Below are 21107 nucleotides of genomic sequence, written 5' to 3'. Positions count from 1 at the left end.
ATTATTGCACGAAAAATGGGAAAATTTTTTTTGAGTAAAAAGGCACCGGTTAACCGGTGCCAAAACTAGGTACCACCAAAAAAAAATGGCCGGAGACTAGTTTAGGCACCGGTTAACCGGTGCCCAAAATAGTTAAAGGCACCGGTTAATCGGTGCCAAATTAGGTTAATTCACCCCTTTTTGGGTAAGGATGAGTAATTTACCCTTTAACTGTCGTTCAGATGAATACGTTAAGGCCCTGGTTGCTGGATTGGGGGATTTTGTGGAGAACGAGGATGATGCCCTTGGATTGAATAGATACAGGAGAGTTCGAATTATATTGATGTGAACAAACCCCTACGCAGATATCAGAGAGTTCGAGACAGAGGAGGAAAAGAGATAAAAGTTGATTTTAAATACGAGCGTCTGCCGTATTTTTGCTTTGCCTGTGGTGTAATTGGGCACTCTGAGAAAGATTGCCTAGCTGTGTCGGATGAAGAGAAGGAGAAACGTCTAGGTTGGGGCTATTTCTTCGAGCTTCTCCTAGAAAGGGAAGGGCAAAAGAGGTTGAGGAATTGGAGCATATTACCAAGGGGAGGCGTCAATTGTTTGTGACAAAAGAAGCTGACCTGCGCATAGATTGTATTGAGAAGCCAAGGGAACAACTGACTGTGTGTCCATAAGGAGGGAGTGTTTACAGTAGCTGAGGAAGTGGAGGGGGAGAGAGTGGATGTTGTAAGAATTAAGAGGGAGGTGGAAACAATGAGCAGGATTTAAATCAAAATGCTATGCTTACAACAATTAAGGAGCCTATTGTGAAGCCTAGTGGGGGGAGAGCGTTTAAAAGGATAGCCAGAGTTGGAGTAGGGACGTTAGGTGGGAGTGGAGAAGTAGGACTGGGACATAAAATGGGAGCTAGTTTGTTACAAGAAGTTCTGGAGGATGGAGTAACTAATGATGGGAAACGAATGAAGGTGGGGTCCGAATACCAAGTTGATATTATGGTGGAGGTTGGCGCGGACCAACCCCGTTAAGACCAATGAGTCTTTTATGCTAGAACTGCCGGGGGATGGGCAACCTTTGGTCAGTTCGCATGCTCCGTAAGTGGAGAAATCTCTATGCCCCTGACATGGTGTTCATTTCGGAGACTATGATCAGCAAGTTGGATGCGGAAGGTGTGAAAGATAGGATTGGCTATTCGAATGCGATTGAAATTTCGAGTAGGGGTAAATCGGGAGGTATTTGTTTGTATTGGAATGCTGAAAAGGTGGAATTTTCGCTTGTATCCTTTTCTCATAACCATATCTGTGGTGACGTTACAAAGAGTGGGGTGAAATGGAGATTTGTTGGATTATACGGGTGGCCAGATTCTTCAAATAAACATCGTACTTGAAAGCTCATTCAACACTTGTGTGAAAAGACATATCTTTGTCAATTATTTTTGAGGGAGATTTCAATGAAATTCTAGCGTATGATGAGAAGGAAGGGGGTTCGGATCGAGATAGAAGCGAGATGGAAAATTTTCGTGAAGTCATGGATTCTTTTGAGCTTAGAGACCTTGGTTTTTGGGGTCAATGGTGGACTTGGGAGCGGGGTGAGGCGGCTTCTACCAAAGTCCGGGAAAGGCTAGACCGATTTATTGCTTCCCCTTCATGGCTTAGACTTCACCCCGGGGTTTATGTGGGAGCATCTCTTGAGATATTGTTCGGATCACACGCCCATTTTAACTCGTTTTGACACTAACAGTGCCCGAAAGAAGAAAAATAAGAGAAGATTATTTATGTTTGAGACAACTTGGCTTCTAGACAAAGAATGTGAGGAGACGGTGCGCAAGGTGTGGAGTGAGGGAGCTGGTGATAATGTAGTAACGAAGCTGCTGACAGTTGGTAGCAAGTTGTTGGCTTGGAGCAATGAAAAATTTGACGATCTTGGGCGCAAAATTGAAGACACTGAATCAGCTCTTCGAGCTGCACAACAGGCTACGATATCCCCAGCTAGCTGCGATGAGTGTGTTCGTCTTGATAAAGAGCTTAATGCCCTCCATGAGAAGCAAGAGGCGCATTGCTTTATTCGATCTAGAGTGGCTGAAATTCGGGATGGAGATAAAAATAAGAGTTACTTTCATCATAAAGCCTTGCAAAGAAAAAAATTATGGGGATTCTTGATGAAGATAGAGAGTGGCAGAGAGATGAGAAGAAGATTGAAAAGGTGATAACCGAATATTTTAGAGGTATTTTTTTATTCGGGTGTGCCTTTGGATTTGGCTCTTGATGAGGTAATGCAGCATGTTTTCGAAGTTCTATTTCTCCAGAGCAAAATCTCAGTTTGCTTAAGCCTTATATGAAGGATGAAATATTTGCGGCTCTAAACCAGATGCACCCTTGCAAAGCCCCCGGACCCGATAGTATGCATGCTATGTTTTATTAGAAATTCTGGCATATTGTTGGGAATGATGTGACTAGATTTGTTAGCGATATTTTGCATGGCTATTCATCTCTTGACCTTGTGAATAGAACTAATATTGCCTTGATCCCGAAAGTGAATGAACCAAAAACTACTGCAGAATTTAGACCCATTAGCCCTTGTAATGTCCTCTATAAGCTTGTTTCGAAGGTAATTGTGATGAGATTAAAATTAATCTTGCCCGGGATTGTTTCGGAGAACCAGAGTGATTTTGTGCTGGGAAGATTAATTACTGATAATGCTCTTATTGCCTTAGAGTTATTTCATACCATGAAGAAAAGGAGTAATGGTAGGAAGGGTACAGTTGTTTTGAAATTGGACATGAGTAAGGCTTATAATAGAGTAGAATGGGGCTTTTTGCGCAAGTTGTTGCTCATGATGGGTTTTGATGGCAGATGGGTGAACCTAGGCATGATGTGTGTGTCGACTGTGAAGTACTCTTTCATTATCAATGGGAAAGTGTGTGGTGATGTGGCTCCCACCCGGGGCTTAAGGTAAGGGGATCCCCTATCCCCTTACCTCTGTATTCTTGTGGCAGACGCTTTGTCCCTTATGTTGCAGAATAGAGTCAGTCTGGGGTACTACATGGAGCAAAAGCAAGTCGTAATGGGCCGATTGTCTCTCATCTTCTCTTTGCAGACGATAGTCTTCTTTTTGCTAGAGCTAATCAACGGGAATGCGAAGCCATAGTTGATGTTCTCAACAAGTACGAAGTAGCATCCGATCAGAAAATTAATTATGAAAAGTTGGAAGTTTCTTTTAGCAAAGGTGTTAGACAAGATCAAAGAGATGAATTGATGAGTGTTTTGAATATGCGACAGGTGGATAGACATGAGAAGTACCTTGGAATTCCTACGGTGGCGTGGTTGGTCATTCGAAAAAAGCAATTTTTGCGGCTCTTTTAGATAGAATATGGAAAAAGCTTCAGGGATGGAAAGATAAACTTTTATCTCGTGCCGGGAAAGAAGTACTTTTGAAAGCAGACATTCAAGCTATTCCAACATATTTAATGGGAGTTTATAAATTTCCATGCTCGGTCATAGAGAAGATTGGAAGCGCGATGGCTAGGTTCTTTTGGGGTCAAAAGGGTACGAGAAGAAAGGTTCATTGGCGGAGTTGGGCGGCAATGTGCACTCCTAAATGTCAAGGAGGGATGGGTTTCCGTGATTTAAATGTATTTAATGACGCCTTCCTTGGTAGACAAGCGTGGCGCCTTGTTATTAAGGATGATTCTCTCCTTAGCAAGGTAATGAAGGCCAAGTACTACCCAAATTGCAGTTTTCTTGATGCATCTCTCGGTTATGTGGGTAGCTACTCATGGAGGAGTATATGGAGCTCGAAATCGCTTGTTAAGGAAGGTGTTATATTGCGTATAGGGAATGGATCGACAGTGAACATTTGGGAGGATCCTTGGGTTGCGGACAAGTCTAGGAGATATGTCACAACCGAGCCATGTAAAGGTTTGAACCAGGTTAGCGATCTAATTGATTTTAGTAGATTTGAGTGGAATGTGGATTTAATTTCTTCTCATTTTAACGAGAGGGATAAAAAAATGTATTCTCCCTATTCCGCTAAGTTTAAGGGAACCTAAGGACTTGTTAACTTGGGCTTTTTCAAATGATGGTTTGTACTATACCAAAACCGCATACATGCTTGGCAAAGGTTGTAACTTGGATGATTTTCATCGTGTGGAGGATTATTTGGGGATTGGAAGTAACTCCTAAAGTCAGACATTTCTTATGGTGTTTATGCATTGGAACTCTTCCTACTCGGGCCCTTCTTGCTGAACGCCACATGATTGAGGAAACCGTATGCCCGTGGTGTGGGTATGCGGTGGAAACTAGCTCCCATGCTTTGTTTGAGTTTCAGCGTGTTCTTGAGCTCTGGGATGACAATGGTTGTGCTGATTTGGTTCATAATAGGGCTGCTGGTTTGTGCGAAATGGTTGTGAGTTGGGAGGAAGTGAATGTAAAGCTCAAGCAGCGTGCGGCTTTCCTTGCGTGGTGTATATGGGGGGAGAGAAATCTGAAAGTGTTTAAGGATAAAACCACCCCAAATGCTATTCTCTTGGCTCGTGTGCACAGGTATGTGGATGAATTTGGGCAGGACAATAAGAAAATATATATGCCAGCTCCTGTGAAGCGTAACCGTAGCAGCAAGCACTGGATTGCTCCACCTAGGGGCATTGTCAAGTTGAATGCGGACGCCTCTTTAGCTGATGATGGATGGGCTGGGTTGGGAGTTGTTGCTCGTGATGATGAAAGGAAGGAGCTGTTTGCTGCGACCCGTAGAGTGAGAGCTTGGTGGCCACCTGAAGTAGCTGAGGCAAAGGCTTTGTGCTTCGCTGTTCGTATTACCAGGAAGTACGGTTACGAGGATGTAGTCCTTGAAACTGATTGCCAAGTTGTTGTGAATCGACTATCCAAAGGAGCGGTGTACTTCTCTGATCTTGACGGTATCCTAGAAGACATTTTATTTTTATGTAATGATTTTTCTTCTTTTACTTGGGCTCATGTTAAGAGAGATGGCAACAATGTTGCTCATCATTTAGCTAAGTTAAGACCCTTCGGTGTAGAATAAGTATGGGTGAATCATTGTCCCCCGGAAATTTCTCCCTATGTACTCTCGGACGCTTTGTCCATTAAATGATTACACCGTTTGGTTTTCCTAAAAAAAAAAAAAAATTAGCTTTAACTTTTAATGCTTCGACAAATAGAGTTGGACATGGGCTGGGTTGGCATGAAATCCAGTCAAGCCAATATTGGCCACTAGCCTAGGCACAAGCCCAACATAGCATGAGAGACACGCTGATAAGCTATGCATCAACATCATTTTCAAAATTTGGCATGAGCACAATATGTTGGCTTTATTATTTTTAATCAATATACAAAAAAATACAAATATTATTAAAGGATTTCACTGTTTATATATGAACTTCTTTTATGAGAAATCAACATGTGCTCAACATATCAAGACTTTTTTCAGAATAGTTTCAAATAAGGCGTGGTCGAGCACGAGGCACACTGCCTTGGGTGTGTGGGTTTGCAAAGTCTCGTGCCCAACTCCGGTACTAATGACAATGTAAATATCTGTGGAGTATGGACCAACCTAAGAACAAATTAATCCATCTCTACAAACCTATAATTGCTAATTCTGTCAATCTGTATTAATATTAGGTAGTACAATTGCACCATTTTCCTACAAGTTTGGTCAGTTATAAAGGTAACTGTCAATGGTATTGATGTTTTCTTGTCTTTATTCATATTAATTATATGCCTTTGTTGTGAGTGATTGTATTCGTGAACCAATTAACACTCATGAAATCAAATTGCTGAAAGAGATGTTTAGACAAGGATATGTTTAGCATATGTTTGCTCTAGAATCTACTGTTACACACACATACTGACATACATATATATGGTCCCCTTTTATTTTGCTCTGTAATTTTTCATACTACGTAATTTACTAAATTTCATTTACTAGAATGAGTAAATATTACTACTCGTCTTCTTTGTTACTTTGGTACTCCATTCGTATCTTAAATATTATATTGTTCAAATGTTCAATTTATCTTTTTTTTTTTTATTGGGCCGCCTTTAAAAGATTGTCCTATTTTCATTTTAGTTAGCATGATCTCCATAACTCTTCTCTATTTATACAACTATTGACAAAGCAAAATTTGAGAATATGACAATCTTTAAGGGGATGAAAGGTGCTGAGTATTTTATTTATTGTTTAAAAATATATACAAGTCATGTATGTATGTATCACGAGATCAACTATTCCAAAATTTTATGATTGTGTGTCACCATTCTATAGAGTATGAAGTTTATTTTTTTGTGATTTGCTGTAACTTTGACGAAAATGATATTAATAAAAATATGTTGCATGGAATTTTATGAGAAGAGTACATATTTTTCTACTTATATCAAAGTATATAATGAATAAAGCGGGCTAAATATTAGTAGTATTGAATTATTAATAGAGGGTTCATCATGTCACTCTTATCCCCAAGTAATGTAATCCTCACTTTGTTGTTGTTGATTTAAATCATTTAATAATAGAGAATGATCAAAATGCCAAGTATCTTGATTTTGATGAATTAAGGGTTTGTTTTCTGCTTCAAATATTTGTTGTTGTTCATGCAAATGTTGTGCATAGCTCAAGGCTATGAGACCTTGTGTCTTGGCCAACTCATATTCAGCTTCCATTATTTGTTGCCTCAATTGAGTTATTGTACCCACACTTCCATACACCGGGTCTCGAACCCGCGACCTCGCCTCCAGGACCAGGCTCTCTGCTGCCTCACTCCTCCTTTCCTCTGGAAGTTGCTGCATTTTATTCATTGACAATTTGACATCAAAACTACAAATTTTTTTGATCTAATTAATTCGTAAAACATGCTCTAATTACTAATTTTAGGTCATATATTTATATCAGAAAGTAGAATTATGGAATTCTATTAAAAATTTACGATAAATCATCTAGAAATTAATCATAGCCACCATAATCGTCATACAAATATCTATTATACATCCAATTGTTCCTACTTTAAGTTAAGCATACATTCGAGTGTACTATTTCAATACAATTTACTTATTACTAAAGTCAATTCTTAAGTAAACTTGTGGCTTTATTTCGTCATTCCACATTTTGTTTTTATAGTGATAGTAACTTTACACATGACACAAAATGTCATTTTTGAAAGCAATAATTTTGCTTTTTTTCTAACATTGAATTCTAAATAACAATGAAAATAAGACTTTTAATCCACCTAATCAAGTACGACAAGAATAATTAAGAAGTCATAATCAAACTACACGAGAATTTTAATGAATACTTTATACGTACTACGTTACTCCATCGAAAATATGAAAATAGTAAGATCCATACTCCTAAGTATTTATTACTTATATTAATATATATTACTCCGTAATAAATAATAAAAGGTACCTTTAACATCTTGGCAACATTGCTAGCTCCAAAGATTTTATGGACATAAGCAAATCTCTCGAGATTAGTTGAAGGAAAGTAGGGTCTCAAAATGCAATCTTTAGGACATCTTCTTCTTAAATATTTGCAAGCTGCACATCTTCTTGAATTTGACATTCTTTTTTTACTAGATCTTTGATTTTTATTTTATTTTCAGTTCCCTCTTTTCTCTCTTATTAAAATCTGTAATAAGATGTAGTTAATCTTGTAAGATATTATATCGATCGTAATATATTATATATATATGAGAGAATATTAGTCCTATATTAGTCACTGATTTTTGTGGAGCTAATTAGCTAGCTAAGTTGCTCTAATATTGGAAATGTATATAACGGCTAGTAAATTTTGAAATTTACTTGAGGTAATTAGGAAATTTTTTGACGTTGATATATAAGTATTAAAGTATATAGAATACTTTGAAGAAGATATATACTCCTACAAACAATAGATGTATATTACACATGTTATAACGGCTAGTAAATTTGATTTAGATTGATTAGTGGGAATTTTGTGAGGGTAAATTTGATTTAGGTAATTTAATATATTAGGTATCCCATAATATTAATTAAAAACAATGTTTAGGGAAATTGAAATTGTTTTTCAACTGCTCAACTCACTCATTTATACATTTTGTGGTTAATTCAATTTAAGGCCATTTTAAAGGGAAGATGCCCCCTTTCAATTTAACTCAACTAACAAAAAAATGTCACCAAGATTATTATATTTGAGATAATTAAAGCTAGTTGATTTTATTATTTATTAATACACGCTTTCGCTACTAAAACATGCTAGCTAGTTCATTCACCCTTTATGCAGAGTATAAAATAACAATGTACGTAAATTATGTGTTACGAGCCTAATTAGTTAAATCAAATTTTGTCCACGTAATTGTCGTTTGTGACTCATTATATTGTGAAAAGAGTAATCCGAATGCAAAATTTTGTACACGAAATTTATTTGGCCCCTCCAAAACTCTAACTAAGAAGAGCAAATACATTGTTTTACTTGAAATTTGAATCAAACTGATCCATAATTGGGCCCTGTTATTTAGAGCTGCTCTGCTGAAATCTGCTCTGATGAACCCTGCTCTGCTGACTCAATCTACTCTGCTGACACCTGCTTCGCTCGGTTGAAATCTACTCTGCTCTATTCTGCCCATAAACTCAAAAGAACAGGGCCTTACTCTATTCCGATGTAATTAAAACAATTGGAGATTGGTAGATTCTCATTCTTCATATTACAAATTCCAAAAGTTAAGAATATGACATGATGGTTTATGGGAGAATTTATGCATGATTGATTAATTTAACACAATATTACAATAATCTATATATACAACTACAAAAAAAAGAGTATAGAATAGTACAAAAATGCGGTCCGTGGCAAAGGCGTGGAAGACGCCAAAGAACTGATGAGCAAATCAACCCAGAAAATGAGCACTGATGGCTCCATCTCCTACTCTGAAACCAACAAAATTTCCTCATTTTTTAGGAGAGAGAAAATACCCCAACTCAATTATTCACAACAACAACAACAACAAAATCATTATTTTGCCTTTTTCCCCTTTTTCATTCATGGATGAATCTAGCAGTAATGAAAAAACCCCAATTTGTAACTTAGTTCAAGATCATCTTTTCTCAATTCTTCTCCTTTTACCCATTAATTCAATCCTTTCTTTTGCTCAAACTTGCAAAAAGTTCAAATCTTTAGCTTCATCTGATAATTTGTGGGAGTCTATTTGTAGAAGAGAGTGGGGTCCCACCTGTGTTGATGCCCTTAAATCTTCTTCATATTTTGCTAATAATAATAATAATAATAATGGTGAAATTAATTTTATGCCATGGATGAAGCTGTACAAGCAGGTAGCTCAATTGGGGTCTGTTTCTTGCTTAAAATTGAGTGACCCAGTTGCTCATAATTTGGGTCCTTGCCCTAGAGCTTCTCATTCTCTCAATTTTGTCTCAAATTGCTTGGTTTTATTTGGTGGTGGGCGTGAAGGAGGTCAGTTTTTTTCCGATACCCATTTCATAATTTTCTTCAATTTTGTTGTTTTCTATCATTTTTTGTATTAAATTGGATTGGGATTGTATTTCATTATTGTTTGTGATCATGTTTTTTCTGATGGATTCCCATTTTTCCATGTGATAGATTTTAATGTTATGTGTGGGATTTTTTTTTTTTCAATAATAGTTGACATTTTTTAGTTAGGATTTTGGGTGGATAATGGCATTAGATAATGTTTGAGTAATATGTCTAGGATCTGTATTTCTGCATTTTAGTTGAGAGTTTTGTTCAGTGAACTTAAATGGGTGTTGAAGTTGAACTTATTGGCATGCTTTGGAAATTGAAACATTGATAGAACTATGCTATAGGCTATGTTAGTTCGACCATCTATTCGTATGTACCCGTTGGACACTTGACACTTCAAAATGGGTACTTTGATTGTATCCCAAACAAATAAGTCAACCTAAATTGTGTGTACATCATCAGTTCATGTATATGTACTGTAAAAAGCAGATGCAAATGAGTCTTCTAAGATCACAGATATGATGATTTAATGAATGTCATGTTACTCCAATGTGTAATTTGAGAGATACTATTGCTGTGTTCGAAATTTTGTGCCTTGGATGTATTTGACATCTTAATGTGTATTCCATATTCTGTAAATATGGCAATGTTGAGAATATGTCCAGCTCATCGATCCTATTGTTTGTCCAGCTCAGCGATCCTGTCCTATTCTTATTATTTATCTTCATTAGTTAGTTTTGTGTTTCTTCTCCTTGTAATATTATATATACTGTATTTTTTGCTTCTTTTGAAGCTTGATGAGCAATAATAGAAATTACATTTTCCACCAAATTTCCTTCTTTTTTTATCTCTAGTTTTCTGGCTGCAAATCTCTTCAGGCAACCATAGTCAAATCTAAAAGTTAGTTCTGCTTATTGTTTTAGTTTCATGGGTTGAGGTCGAAGTTTTTAGCACCTCCCTTCGATAAACAAAAGCTAGGTTTGAAACTTGAACTCTTATAACGAGGGTGGAAGCCTGCAGAATTTGGAAATATGGTCAAGTATGAACATTAACACTGGGACAAACACAGAAGCACTCGTGCATTTACTCTCTCACCAATGTTATTCAGTATAAATTTGCTTTATTACTTTACCTTGATGTGTTTTTTTTTTTTTCGTTCTGCATTTTAACATCAAAATAGTGATGAAGTACCAATGTAGTCATTGAGCCTGTTTTCATTTTATTTGGAGTTGAAGAGTAAACATACTGACTCTTCTTATATAATGTCTTCTGTGAATCTTTATTGTGAGTCTCCTGTGGCTACAAATTAGTATCTCAAATTATCGGTGCTAATTGCTAAAGGCTGTTTTGAATTTCATCACTGATTTATATCCTGCTGATTAGTCTTATCGTAATATGTTCAAGGGTGTGGAAATTGTTATAGAAATTTTGTGAAAATGGCCTGTTACTTCTAGGCTTAACTAAAACATCCCTTACTGATCTACTTCTTTCTCTCATCAGTAAACATGCAGGAATAACATTGCCATACCATTTTTTTTTTCAGAAACAGAAATCATCTAATGATAATTTACAACGTAACATCATTAAAGCTCTGTTCATAGTGATGAAATAGGTCTGTTAAAGAACTACTCATTGGTCTGCTTCTTTTCCATTCAGGTCGTCATCTTGATGATACTTGGGTTGCGTATCTTGGTTACGATTTAAAAACCATATCAAAATGGCAGAAAGTGACCTCAGGAATTCCTAGTGGACGTTTTGGGCATACTTGTGTCGTAAGTGGTGATTTTCTCATACTATTCGGAGGCATCAATGATCATGGTGTCCGTCAAAACGACACCTGGGTTGGAAATATTGTTCATAATGAGACATATGGTATTAACTTGTGTTGGAGGCTGCTTGATGTGGGCTCAGCAGTACCATTACCACCACCACGTGGAGCCCACGCTGGGTGCTGCATGGAGAACAAGAGAATGCTTATTCATGGAGGGATTGGTCCAGATGGTGTTAGATTAGGAGACTTGTGGATCTTGGAAATGTCAGATAACTTCGGTCATGGAACTTGGCATGAAATTGTTACCCACCCAAAACCACCACCGCGTTCGGGACATACTTTGACTTGTATTGATGATACACAAACACTCCTTTTTGGGGGAAGGGGATTAGGTTATGATGTCCTTAATGATGCCTGGATTTTCGATGCCTCAGAGGGTCATCCAAAGTGGGTACTGGTTAGATTTGACTTATCAAACACTCCCTGGGGAATTAACCTTCCAAGAGTTGGTCATTCGGCTACCCTTGTCCTAGGAGGTAAACTTCTTATTTACGGAGGTGAAAACTCCCAAAGGCACAGAAAAAATGACTTTTGGTTGTTAGATGTGAACGCCATAAAAAAGAACCCTTTCTCATCTAGAATGTGGAGAAGACTAAAATCCCGTGGATATAAACCCAAGGCTCGCTCCTTTCACGCAGCATGCTCTGACCATACAGGCCGTCTGTTGTATGTGTTTGGTGGAATGGTCGATGGATTACTTCAACCAGCAGAACCATCTGGTCTTAGATTTGATGGTGATGTCTTTGCTGTGGAACTTTGCTTGACTGGTTGACCCTTAGCTAACTCTTAACAACTAGAATCAATCTCTCTCTATGTGGTATGTTGTACGAGAGAGACGTGTAGATCTACAAAGCAATTCCAATAAGATGTTGCAGGTAGACTTTGGTACAGGAAACTCTTTTTAAGTTGTACATACTTGGGATGGTTTCAGTTTTGCGTGTAAAATGGTTAGATAACATTTGTAAATTAGTATGGTTATGGTTATGACGCAGTTGAAGACGGGTTATGGTTTACGTTCAGGAATTTGATGCTGGTATTGCATGAACTATGGCTTTAGGCAATTCATGTCATGTTTACTAGGCACAATCTTGTACAGTATATTGTTTATGTAGCTCTTCTAATAAATAGATTGTGAATAAATTTGTAAGTGATCTATCATTTTGAATGGTTTATAGCCTTGTAATAAAAACTTGTGGTACATATTACTAGATCAAGCACCGATATGCACAACGAAAAATATTCTACAGGTTTACAAACTTTATGTTCCAACAAGTAAGATTGTCACCTGCAAGAAAAATAGACAGTTTCTGACAAATTGAGAAATGGTTGTAGACTTGTAATTTAAAGATGAATACAAAATGCCCTTGAACTTAAAGGGCTAGCCATCTCTGATTGATTCTTATATGTTTACAAGATATACACGAATCAATATGAACAAATTGAATTTTCTCATCCCCCTGCCTTTCCATTTTGACAGCAGCAGAAAATGAACATATATTTGCTCCACAGCTTCACACTAGGACATCTAACAGTGGTTAAATCATGATGAATGCGACCTACCTAAAACTTAACATCCAGAAATAATTGACAAGACTAGAAGCTTAATTTAGTTCTCCAAACTTCCCCGATGACCTTTCTGGGACCTGGATCATCAGGCCCTTTGTCTCGCTGACCAGAAGTAAAATAGAACCAACCATTCCAAAATCCAACTAGAGTTGTTTTGACACGGTAGGGAAGCTTCCCAAGCACTGACCATTTCTGTAATATGCCAAAATATGAAACTAATTAGAAAATAAGCAAATGCAAGTAGCTAAGTGCCCTGAGGCAAAATTAAAAGTGTAAGAATAGAAACTTCAGGATAATGTGTAGCAACAAATTCCTACTCAGCCTAAGAACAAGTAGTAACGAGCATTTACCAGTGTGTCTAGATCAAACCGAAAGATCTCTCCATTCAAGATCATCTTTTTCGTGTTAGGATGCTTGTCAGTTGTGCCTCCCGCAATTATAATTGAATGATTAACTATAGTCCATGCAAACTCTATATGGGAATCTGGCTTTGGCATGGGAGGCAACGTCTTCCATTTCATCTCATCGTCTAGCATATAAACATCAGCATATACCACCTACACATTGATTAAAAAAAAAAAAAAAGAGTTGACTAGGATCTTTTCAATCTATAAACAAGTCTAGAACTACTGTACCAGAGCAACAGTACATGGTTTAACAAAATGCATTGTACAATCAGGACATCATAAATCAATCACAGTAAGAAGTCTGTCTGTCAATTTTAAATACCAAGCATCACTTATTCAAATAACATTAAACAGAAACTCCTAAGTAGTTAGGATAGAATGCCAAAAAAAAAAAAAAAATCATTTAGCACTAAGCAGCTTGTCCCAGGGTAATAAGACTCGGCAAGGCCTTGAACCTGCTACAGGACACACACTCATGGGTAAGTCAATAAGTCCTAAACCTACAATGGTAATAATTTAAACATGTAAATGCATTTATTTGGACAAGTTCTTTGGGGACATGCCTGGGTTGTTCTCAACAAACCTCAGTCACGTGGCCAAGATTGAACACCAGCATCAAGATCTTCTGTGCTAGAAGTCCCGGGTAAAAATATCACCAATCCTAGGACTATCCATCCAGTTGTAGAAATAATTAACCAACAGTGGTAACTTGGATTATTGGATGTTGCAGTACTAAACACAGAAACTTAGAAACCAATTTAAACTTGCAGTTGTTAAATTGAGGAAGTTAAGACCTCAAATATTAAAAAAATTCCACAATGATCCCAAATGCAAGAGCTCAAAACAACAGATTATAGTTATTGAAATCATAGTGCCATGTGCACACATGTAAAATTATCTTAATCTTGTGCAGCAAGCTATTTTCAAGATCTTGATCACCCAGTGCCCCAAATATCACACCACGGAACAACCAAGAAACCCATTACGCTCTGGAAAAAGTAAATCATAATACCTCATGCCTGCGGGAGCACTTGAAAATTGGTGAACCAGGTTTGGCCATGAAATCACCCTCTTGACCACCAATAACCATTAGTTTGTCATCAACCACAACACAAGCTCTGGAAAAAAGGCAAGAAAATTACAGATATTTAGGGAATGAAACAGCAATGGATTAAAGGAAGACATCTATTGACAATATAATACAAATATGAAATAAAATCTATAAAGCCTACATTATCAATTCAGTTTTCAATAGTTGACTGACAAGCTGATGTTAGTGCTACTAGATTTCAGGGAAAATACAATGGTTTTCTTGCTTATGTTAAAGGAGAGATCTTGACAGAGACGTGATCAAATAACCTGTGAGGTCCACCACGAGGAATAGGTACTTCTGATCGCCACTCCTTCTCCAATGCTTTCCCATCCTTCACTGCCAGACTCCAGTGGTCTAATTCAGGTGTGTACCGATTAGACCCACTGCCTCCCATGACATGCAGTCTTCCTCTCCAAAGTTGAGTAGCTGGTGCATACCTGAATAGAATAGTTATAATTTCTTAAACTTGCAGGATAAAAACTAGTCCGCACCAGATACAGAGAACAAAGACATCACAAAATTACCTAGGGACTGGCAAAGAAAGAAGATCTTTCCATTGTCTCGTTTCAGTATCCAGCACAAAATTACGGGCTGTTGGCCCTCTGCATTGTGGACCATACTGTCCGGTGACAACATATATATATCTCCCATCGGTTACCATTCCTAAGTGAGAATGAGCCATCTCCTTAGGCATAGGAAAACTTTCTCCCCACGTATTATCTGTAAAATTGTAGACATCAACATGGGAATGCACCTGCAAACCATAAGCAAACAAACAAGAGAGGATGAGTATGGTCATGAACAACAATCTTGAGAAATTACTAAAAAGGAACTTGAGAATCAAAGTCAATACTATTTATTTAATTAACAACACTTGTAATGCAAAAGTTTTTCAGCTTATGTTTCCTAGCCAAAATGAATCACCCAAAAGATTTTGAAGAGTAAAAAACTTAATAGTACAACATATCCATGTCAAGAGAAAGGTACAGCACCATTGCCACCATACCAAAAAGTCTCATCCAAATTTAGCTGACAAGTTCGAAATTAGGTGATCATGCATTGCAGCAAAGATTATAGATCAAATAGTACACCTAATTAATTACAAAATAGCTAAAATACTCACAAGATTAATGGTTCCATATCCAGCAAAAACGTACAAGAGATTCTTAATCTGTATGGCAGCCCCGTCTAGACGTGGCACCGGAGCTGTTGGCATCTTCTCCCAATGTAGTTCAGGACCCGGCAAGTCCGCAAAAGTAGCCGATAAAATCCTTTCTGGAGCTCCATCCTTTCCTTTATCTTTACCCTTTGCCTATAGTAAGATAATCGGCAATGCACAGCTAGATCAATTAAGCTTGAACAAGATAATTAAGCTAATTGACAATGTTTCCATAATGTAACTTAATTTTAATAGCAACATTACCAACTTATAGCTAATCAATCGAATCCATCCCTAATTTTGCATTAATACTAATATCTTAGCAGCATTAACCCATGATTATCAAACGCCCCGCCATAACAATCATTCAAAATTTAAGAGCTATAATCAACAAATTCAAAATCATTGCTCCCAAAAATTATTTACATAAAACTAATAATAAATTATAGGATTCAAAATCATATTAAACTAATCAAATAACTAGGGCAATTAAATTGAAATAATACATCATTATTATGATAAATAAGAGCATAAATTAACAACTAATCAAATTGGGAGCATAAACAGCTTAGACTCAACAAAAAACAAAAAATAGGGCAAAAATTGGAGAATAAGGAAATCGAATCAAACCTTAGGAAGAGAAGTTAGGTTAAGATTAAGAGATTGTTGAGAAGGCCAATTATCAGAAACATATCGAAAAGCGGAAAACGAAGAAGAAGAAGAAGAAGACGACGCCCATAAGAGATCTACAACAACGCCAGCTCCAATCAAAGCAATAAATGATACCAAAATCACTATTTTAATAGACAATGATGATGAATGTTTCTGGGTATGTCTTCCAAATTTCATCGCATGATTTAGGAGAGAGAAATTGAGGTAAGAGGAGAGAGAAAGAAGAGAGAGAGAGAGAGTGAGTGAAGTAGCAGAGATCGAAGGAGGAAGAAGATGAAGAAGAAGAAGAAGAAAAGGAGAAAGCGCGGCACACAGGAATGGGCACTTGATTTGTCGGTACTCTCCCGTCGTTTTTTTTATTTACTACGCGGCTTTCTTGCTCTGGTTTCTCATCCAAAACGGGGTGTTTGACCGTTTGGTATGTGAAAATGAGAACCTATAGTAATCTATCGGCCTTTTCAACATAAACTCTGAGTTTTAATTTAATTCACTATATATGATTGAAAGCTTTTAAATTCACCATATACTAGTGAGTTTAACAAAAATATCACCAAATGTCCTTTTTCTTAACTCCGTTAGTTATAAGAGTAAAATGTTCCACATGGCAGCCTTTAATTGGCTCTTATTTAAACTAATCTACAAATCTATCTATAACTATAACTAAAATAGAAACTGCTGACGTCATCTTTCTCCCAAACCTGAACACATGTCAACTTATCATAAAATTTTTTCCCACCCAAAACTGTATTGCATGTTATACAAAAAATGATCACTTGATAATACTTTATACACATTATATACGTAAAAAAAAATTAAATTAAATTAAATGTATAATAATAAACTACTTTTTTCTAAGATTGAGTGATATAAATGGGTATAGTTTTTTTTGTTCTTATCCCAAACCATACATTTTACCTCAATCAATTCAAAGTAAAAGTACTATTTTCCTAAAAAGTAGGCATACTAATTACTAAGGGAGTTGTTAATCTACTTATCTTTTTTTTTTTTTGGTACTTATCCCAATAAAGTTAGAGAATTTGCAATTTTTTGGGTGTAAACTCCTCATTTACGGGAAAGAGTTTCATTAAATGTACTTTTCCAATAGAATGTATATGTGTACACGATCCTCTGAATTTTAGCAATTTTATGAATTGATAAAATATTAAAAATATCAACATCATAATTTAAAATTTTAATCAATTAATGTTTACTATAAATAGATGGGCATCTTAGGAAATCATAACTTATCCTTTTTATAAAAATACGTAGTAACATAAGTATGCATCACTTCTATTCTTTATGTTCTTAACTGAAAATAAATTCCTTTTATCATATACTTGATTTTATAAAACCTGTTACCTACCATCACTTACATTGTTTTATTGTTTACATTTGATTTTGAAAGGTTGTTAATCAAGTATTAAAATGGCAGAAGTATCCAATGAGGGGGATCATGACTATCAAGATAAGAATTGTACGGTTGTGGCAGTATTGAAATGGTGTTTTTAGATGAAAAGGTAAGCAAATATCTAATACTAAATTAACTCATATATCATGTAAATGATATACACTAATCATGTTACTCAATTTTTCGTTTGCATATATAGGGTGGTAGTATTCAAGCTACAGTTAAGAAGTCTTTGATTAGAAAATTTTCGGACATGCTTGCGGAAGGCCAGTTACCTATCAGTGTTGGGGGATAACACCGGAGATTTTAGGCCAACACACTACAAGATTAATTTTTTTTTTACTCAACCACTGTTAATGTTTGTGAAGAAAACTTACTCATCCCTCTACATGGGTTTAACTTAGTATCATTTGATGATATTTTATCAAAAAAATTGGATGATAAGTTCCTGATAGGTAAGCTATATAGCTCAATCTTTTTACTAATCTTTAAAGATATTCTATATAATATGAATATGTTATAAGATCAATTTAATAATCATTGGATTTTTTTTTCTAGAAATTATTGCTCAAGTTGTGATAGTTGGTTCCATTGAAACTACTGAACAAAATGGAAAGGAAACTAAGAGGCTTACTATAGAATTCAATGATATTAGGTATATTTTCTTACCTTTGGCATTTGATATATTTTATCAAACTATATTTTTTGCCGATTTACATAACATGTATAATTTCATAAATACAACAGGGCTACAAAATTGAAATGCACTTATGGGATCAATATGCAGAAGATGTCTTCAACTTTTTTTGAAAATAATGATCCAATGCTTGCTATTCTTATCCTTCAATTTGGAAAAATTAAGGAATGGAGAGGTATCGAAAAAACATTCAATTGTATTTCACAAAATGATTACATATATGATTATCTAAATAAACTTATGTCGTGTGGTAATTTATAGGTGAAATGACGTCATCAAACACATTATTTGCTACGCGGATATTTGATGATGTTGGTTTATTCAAGCAAAGGTTTATTCATGCATAAACTTATCATATGATGCTTTTCCTTTACTATTTTTAATTAAAGACATATACTGGTTTTTGTTAATGTAATTTGTATTCTTTCAGACTTGGCCAAAATGCAGAGAATGCTTTTGTTTGCAGGCTCACACAACCAACTCAAAGCTCAATCTCTATGAGTGATGAATTTCTTCAATTGCATGACAGAAAAACATTAGATGAGATACCTGAAATTGACAAACCATTGTACTGTATTGCATTGGCCACAACTGTAAGTCTCCAATTGGAACATGGATGGTATTATTTAGCATGCAAAAAATGCAACAAGAGAGTAACAGAAAACAGTGAAAAATATTTGACAATGATGGTGAAAAGTCAGCCACTACATTCTTCTGCAAAAAATGCAACAAATCGATTGTTGCTGAAGATGGAATTCCAAGGTTGGTATACGCTGACATCACCACTGTACATGTGTTGCCTTTTTATAAAAAAAATTCCCTCATAAACTATTTGTGACATCATTCTCTCTCTCTTTTCTTTTTTTTTTTTTTTTCGAGATAAAGCTAATATTTGAAAATTATTGATTAATTATACATTTTTCTAAAAGCTTTTATAACTAAATGACTTATCACACAATTAGTGATAGTAGAGTTTGGATTATTTTTCCATCTTTATTAATTCTTCAAATTTTCTATAATAAATAAAAAACGATGCTAACATTTTAAAATTTTATTATAACTATGAAAATAATTAGAATATTTTTTAGCTTAATTAATCTAACTAAAGGGATCAATCACGATTTATTATGTTTTGCTTAAACCATTTATATTACACACGTACAACTAAGTATTTAATTATTAAAACATGCATCGCACGGGATTAACCTAGTCTATCTATAACTATACTAAAATAGAGGGCACTCGAAACAATAGCTCCACGTGTCACCTTGTCAAAAAAAAAAAAAAAAAATTCCCTCCCTTTTACGCTATCCTAAATTTTATTCACTAAATTTTTGTAAGACCTTTTATTTCCTATAAATCATAGACATAAAATTCATATATTATAATCTTTATAAAAATATCACAGTTAGTATACTAGAATAAAAATTATTGATTGTATATAATATTTTTGCCAATAAATATAGATTTATTGATATTATGTGATACAATTTTCGTCCAAAAAATGAATAAATTTGGAAATATTTGCTTGAGTATTCACTTTACCAAAGTCAGCATATATACTAGATATACAAGCCTCAAATTAAATTAGGCGTGATGATAGAATAAAATTAGGTAACTAATGATATGCTTTTGCATATACACTATATTTGACAGTTACTCATGATATACATGATATGCATCACGCATATCATCATATAGTGGAACTATATAAAACATGCATATTCACTATAACATGCATATACATGATATACTAATATTCACCAATCGGCCACCAATTCTCACCCCGATTACACACTACATCAGCCAAGCCACCAACACGCACCATCAGCGATAGCAATTGTGGTGGATTCTGTGGTGGTTGCGCTAGGATTTTGGGGAAAGGGGAAAACAGGGGTTTTGGGGAAGGGTTTGCTGCGTCGGCACTTGTTGTGGTGACTGGGCTGCGAGCCTGGCCGCAGCGGCTGGACTGTAGTGAGCCTGGTCGTGGCGGCAGGCTGCAGTGGCTGGGCTTCGGCCTGGTCGCGGCGGCAGGCTGCTGTGGTGACTGGCTGCGCGTCTGGTTGCTGCAATGACAGGCCAGCAGTGAGCGGCAGGCTGCTGTGACGGGGAGGGGGGAGGGGGGCTGGCAGTGTAGGTGGCGGGATGATGGCTGGGCCCCACTAACGATAACCATAACAGAAGTTAAGTACCAAAAGCTACTTTTAGAATTTGATAGAAACCAAAATAAAATAACATTTTAGATGGGCACTAAAAGTCACTACTTTTGAGGTACCAAAAATTAAAATTTTCTTATTATTATAATACAATTTACTATGATTAAGATCGTAAATTAATTCTTGTAAGTTATGTTCTTAAAATTTATATAATTTTCTATTGATTCATGTCTTTTTATAAAGGAACCAATTTTGATAGCAATTTATTATTAACTGCTACAATACTTAATTTTTTGTAAGGCAAAAACATGGTGCTACAAAATAATTTAAGGACCTAAAAAATATAGCATTCTTAATGTATAATTTTATAATATAAATTATACGGTCTCCATTAAATAGATTACTTTTGTATATAACAAGGTAACATTAGTTTATCTTGTGGGTAAATTAAGTTGTGATTCAAAATTTTGTGACCACATTATTAAGAGACAGAGGGAGTAGTTTATTATGTTGATTAAACTAAAAGTACACATATGGGTAATATATGAGATCTATATGAGTGGACATGAGTCATTCTGATCTAAAAGTTAATATGTGTAAAGGCCATAAACATTTTTATATCTCTAATAAATTTAATTTTTTTTATTCAATTCAAC

General features: G+C 35.7%; 5 protein-coding genes across 5 annotated transcripts; 3 read left to right on the top strand and 2 right to left on the bottom strand.

The window, feature by feature from the left end:
* Positions 1-1759: 1759 nt before the first annotated feature.
* On the top strand, positions 1760-4033 carry LOC110687709. Its single transcript, XM_021864331.1, has 4 exons — positions 1760-2187; positions 2493-2901; positions 3009-3263; positions 3371-4033. The coding sequence occupies exons 1-4, from the start codon at positions 1760-1762 to the stop codon at positions 4031-4033; spliced, it is 1755 nt and encodes a 584-aa protein (XP_021720023.1).
* Positions 4034-4062: 29 nt separating this feature from the next.
* LOC110687708 lies at positions 4063-5022 on the top strand. Its single transcript, XM_021864330.1, has one exon. It carries the CDS (start codon positions 4063-4065, stop codon positions 5020-5022), a length of 960 nt encoding a protein of 319 aa, XP_021720022.1.
* Positions 5023-6446: 1424 nt separating this feature from the next.
* LOC110687707 (LOB domain-containing protein 24-like) lies at positions 6447-6779 on the bottom strand. Its single transcript, XM_021864329.1, has one exon. The coding sequence runs from the start codon at positions 6777-6779 to the stop codon at positions 6447-6449; it is 333 nt and encodes a 110-aa protein (XP_021720021.1).
* Positions 6780-8784: 2005 nt separating this feature from the next.
* Positions 8785-12493, top strand: LOC110687970 (F-box/kelch-repeat protein At1g51550-like). The gene is made up of 2 exons (XM_021864627.1): positions 8785-9435; positions 11119-12493. The coding sequence occupies exons 1-2, from the start codon at positions 8877-8879 to the stop codon at positions 12063-12065; spliced, it is 1506 nt and encodes a 501-aa protein (XP_021720319.1). The 5' UTR covers positions 8785-8876; the 3' UTR covers positions 12066-12493.
* Positions 12494-12611: 118 nt separating this feature from the next.
* LOC110687971 (kelch repeat-containing protein At3g27220-like) lies at positions 12612-16611 on the bottom strand. The gene is made up of 7 exons (XM_021864628.1): positions 16149-16611; positions 15483-15671; positions 14884-15113; positions 14626-14796; positions 14279-14384; positions 13210-13416; positions 12612-13051 (listed from the first exon to the last, which is right to left on the bottom strand). Exons 1-7 carry the CDS (start codon positions 16365-16367, stop codon positions 12887-12889), a joined length of 1287 nt encoding a protein of 428 aa, XP_021720320.1. The 5' UTR covers positions 16368-16611; the 3' UTR covers positions 12612-12886.
* Positions 16612-21107: the final 4496 nt, after the last annotated feature.

Source organism: Chenopodium quinoa, unplaced genomic scaffold (assembly GCF_001683475.1).
Source record: "Chenopodium quinoa cultivar QQ74 unplaced genomic scaffold, ASM168347v1, whole genome shotgun sequence".
Classification (NCBI taxonomy): domain Eukaryota; kingdom Viridiplantae; phylum Streptophyta; class Magnoliopsida; order Caryophyllales; family Amaranthaceae; genus Chenopodium; species Chenopodium quinoa.
Note: the sequence above shows the minus strand (reverse complement) of the source record. Positions and strands in the feature narration are given on the sequence as shown.

What these genes read in the sequence shown, in the direction of transcription:
- LOC110687971 (XM_021864628.1), bottom strand. Translation starts at nt 16,367, where the DNA reads ATGAAATTTGGAAGACATACCCAGAAACATTCATCATCATTGTCTATT. An exon ending in CCTCGTGGTGGACCTCACAG is followed by an intron (nt 14,385 to 14,625) that starts GTTATTTGATCA and finishes CCTTTTTTCCAG; the next exon opens with AGCTTGTGTTGTGGTTGATG. An exon ending in AGTGCTCCCGCAGGCATGAG is followed by an intron (nt 13,417 to 14,278) that starts GTATTATGATTT and finishes ATCAATGTGTAG; the next exon opens with GTGGTATATGCTGATGTTTA.
- LOC110687709 (XM_021864331.1), top strand. Translation starts at nt 1,760, where the DNA reads ATGTTTGAGACAACTTGGCTTCTAGACAAAGAATGTGAGGAGACGGTG. An exon ending in ATGAGAAGAAGATTGAAAAG is followed by an intron (nt 2,188 to 2,492) that starts GTGATAACCGAA and finishes CCTTGTGAATAG; the next exon opens with AACTAATATTGCCTTGATCC. An exon ending in CTTTCATTATCAATGGGAAA is followed by an intron (nt 2,902 to 3,008) that starts GTGTGTGGTGAT and finishes GTTGCAGAATAG; the next exon opens with AGTCAGTCTGGGGTACTACA.
- LOC110687707 (XM_021864329.1), bottom strand. Translation starts at nt 6,779, where the DNA reads ATGCAGCAACTTCCAGAGGAAAGGAGGAGTGAGGCAGCAGAGAGCCTG.
- LOC110687970 (XM_021864627.1), top strand. Translation starts at nt 8,877, where the DNA reads ATGGCTCCATCTCCTACTCTGAAACCAACAAAATTTCCTCATTTTTTA. An exon ending in TGGTGGTGGGCGTGAAGGAG is followed by an intron (nt 9,436 to 11,118) that starts GTCAGTTTTTTT and finishes TTTTCCATTCAG; the next exon opens with GTCGTCATCTTGATGATACT.
- LOC110687708 (XM_021864330.1), top strand. Translation starts at nt 4,063, where the DNA reads ATGGTTTGTACTATACCAAAACCGCATACATGCTTGGCAAAGGTTGTA.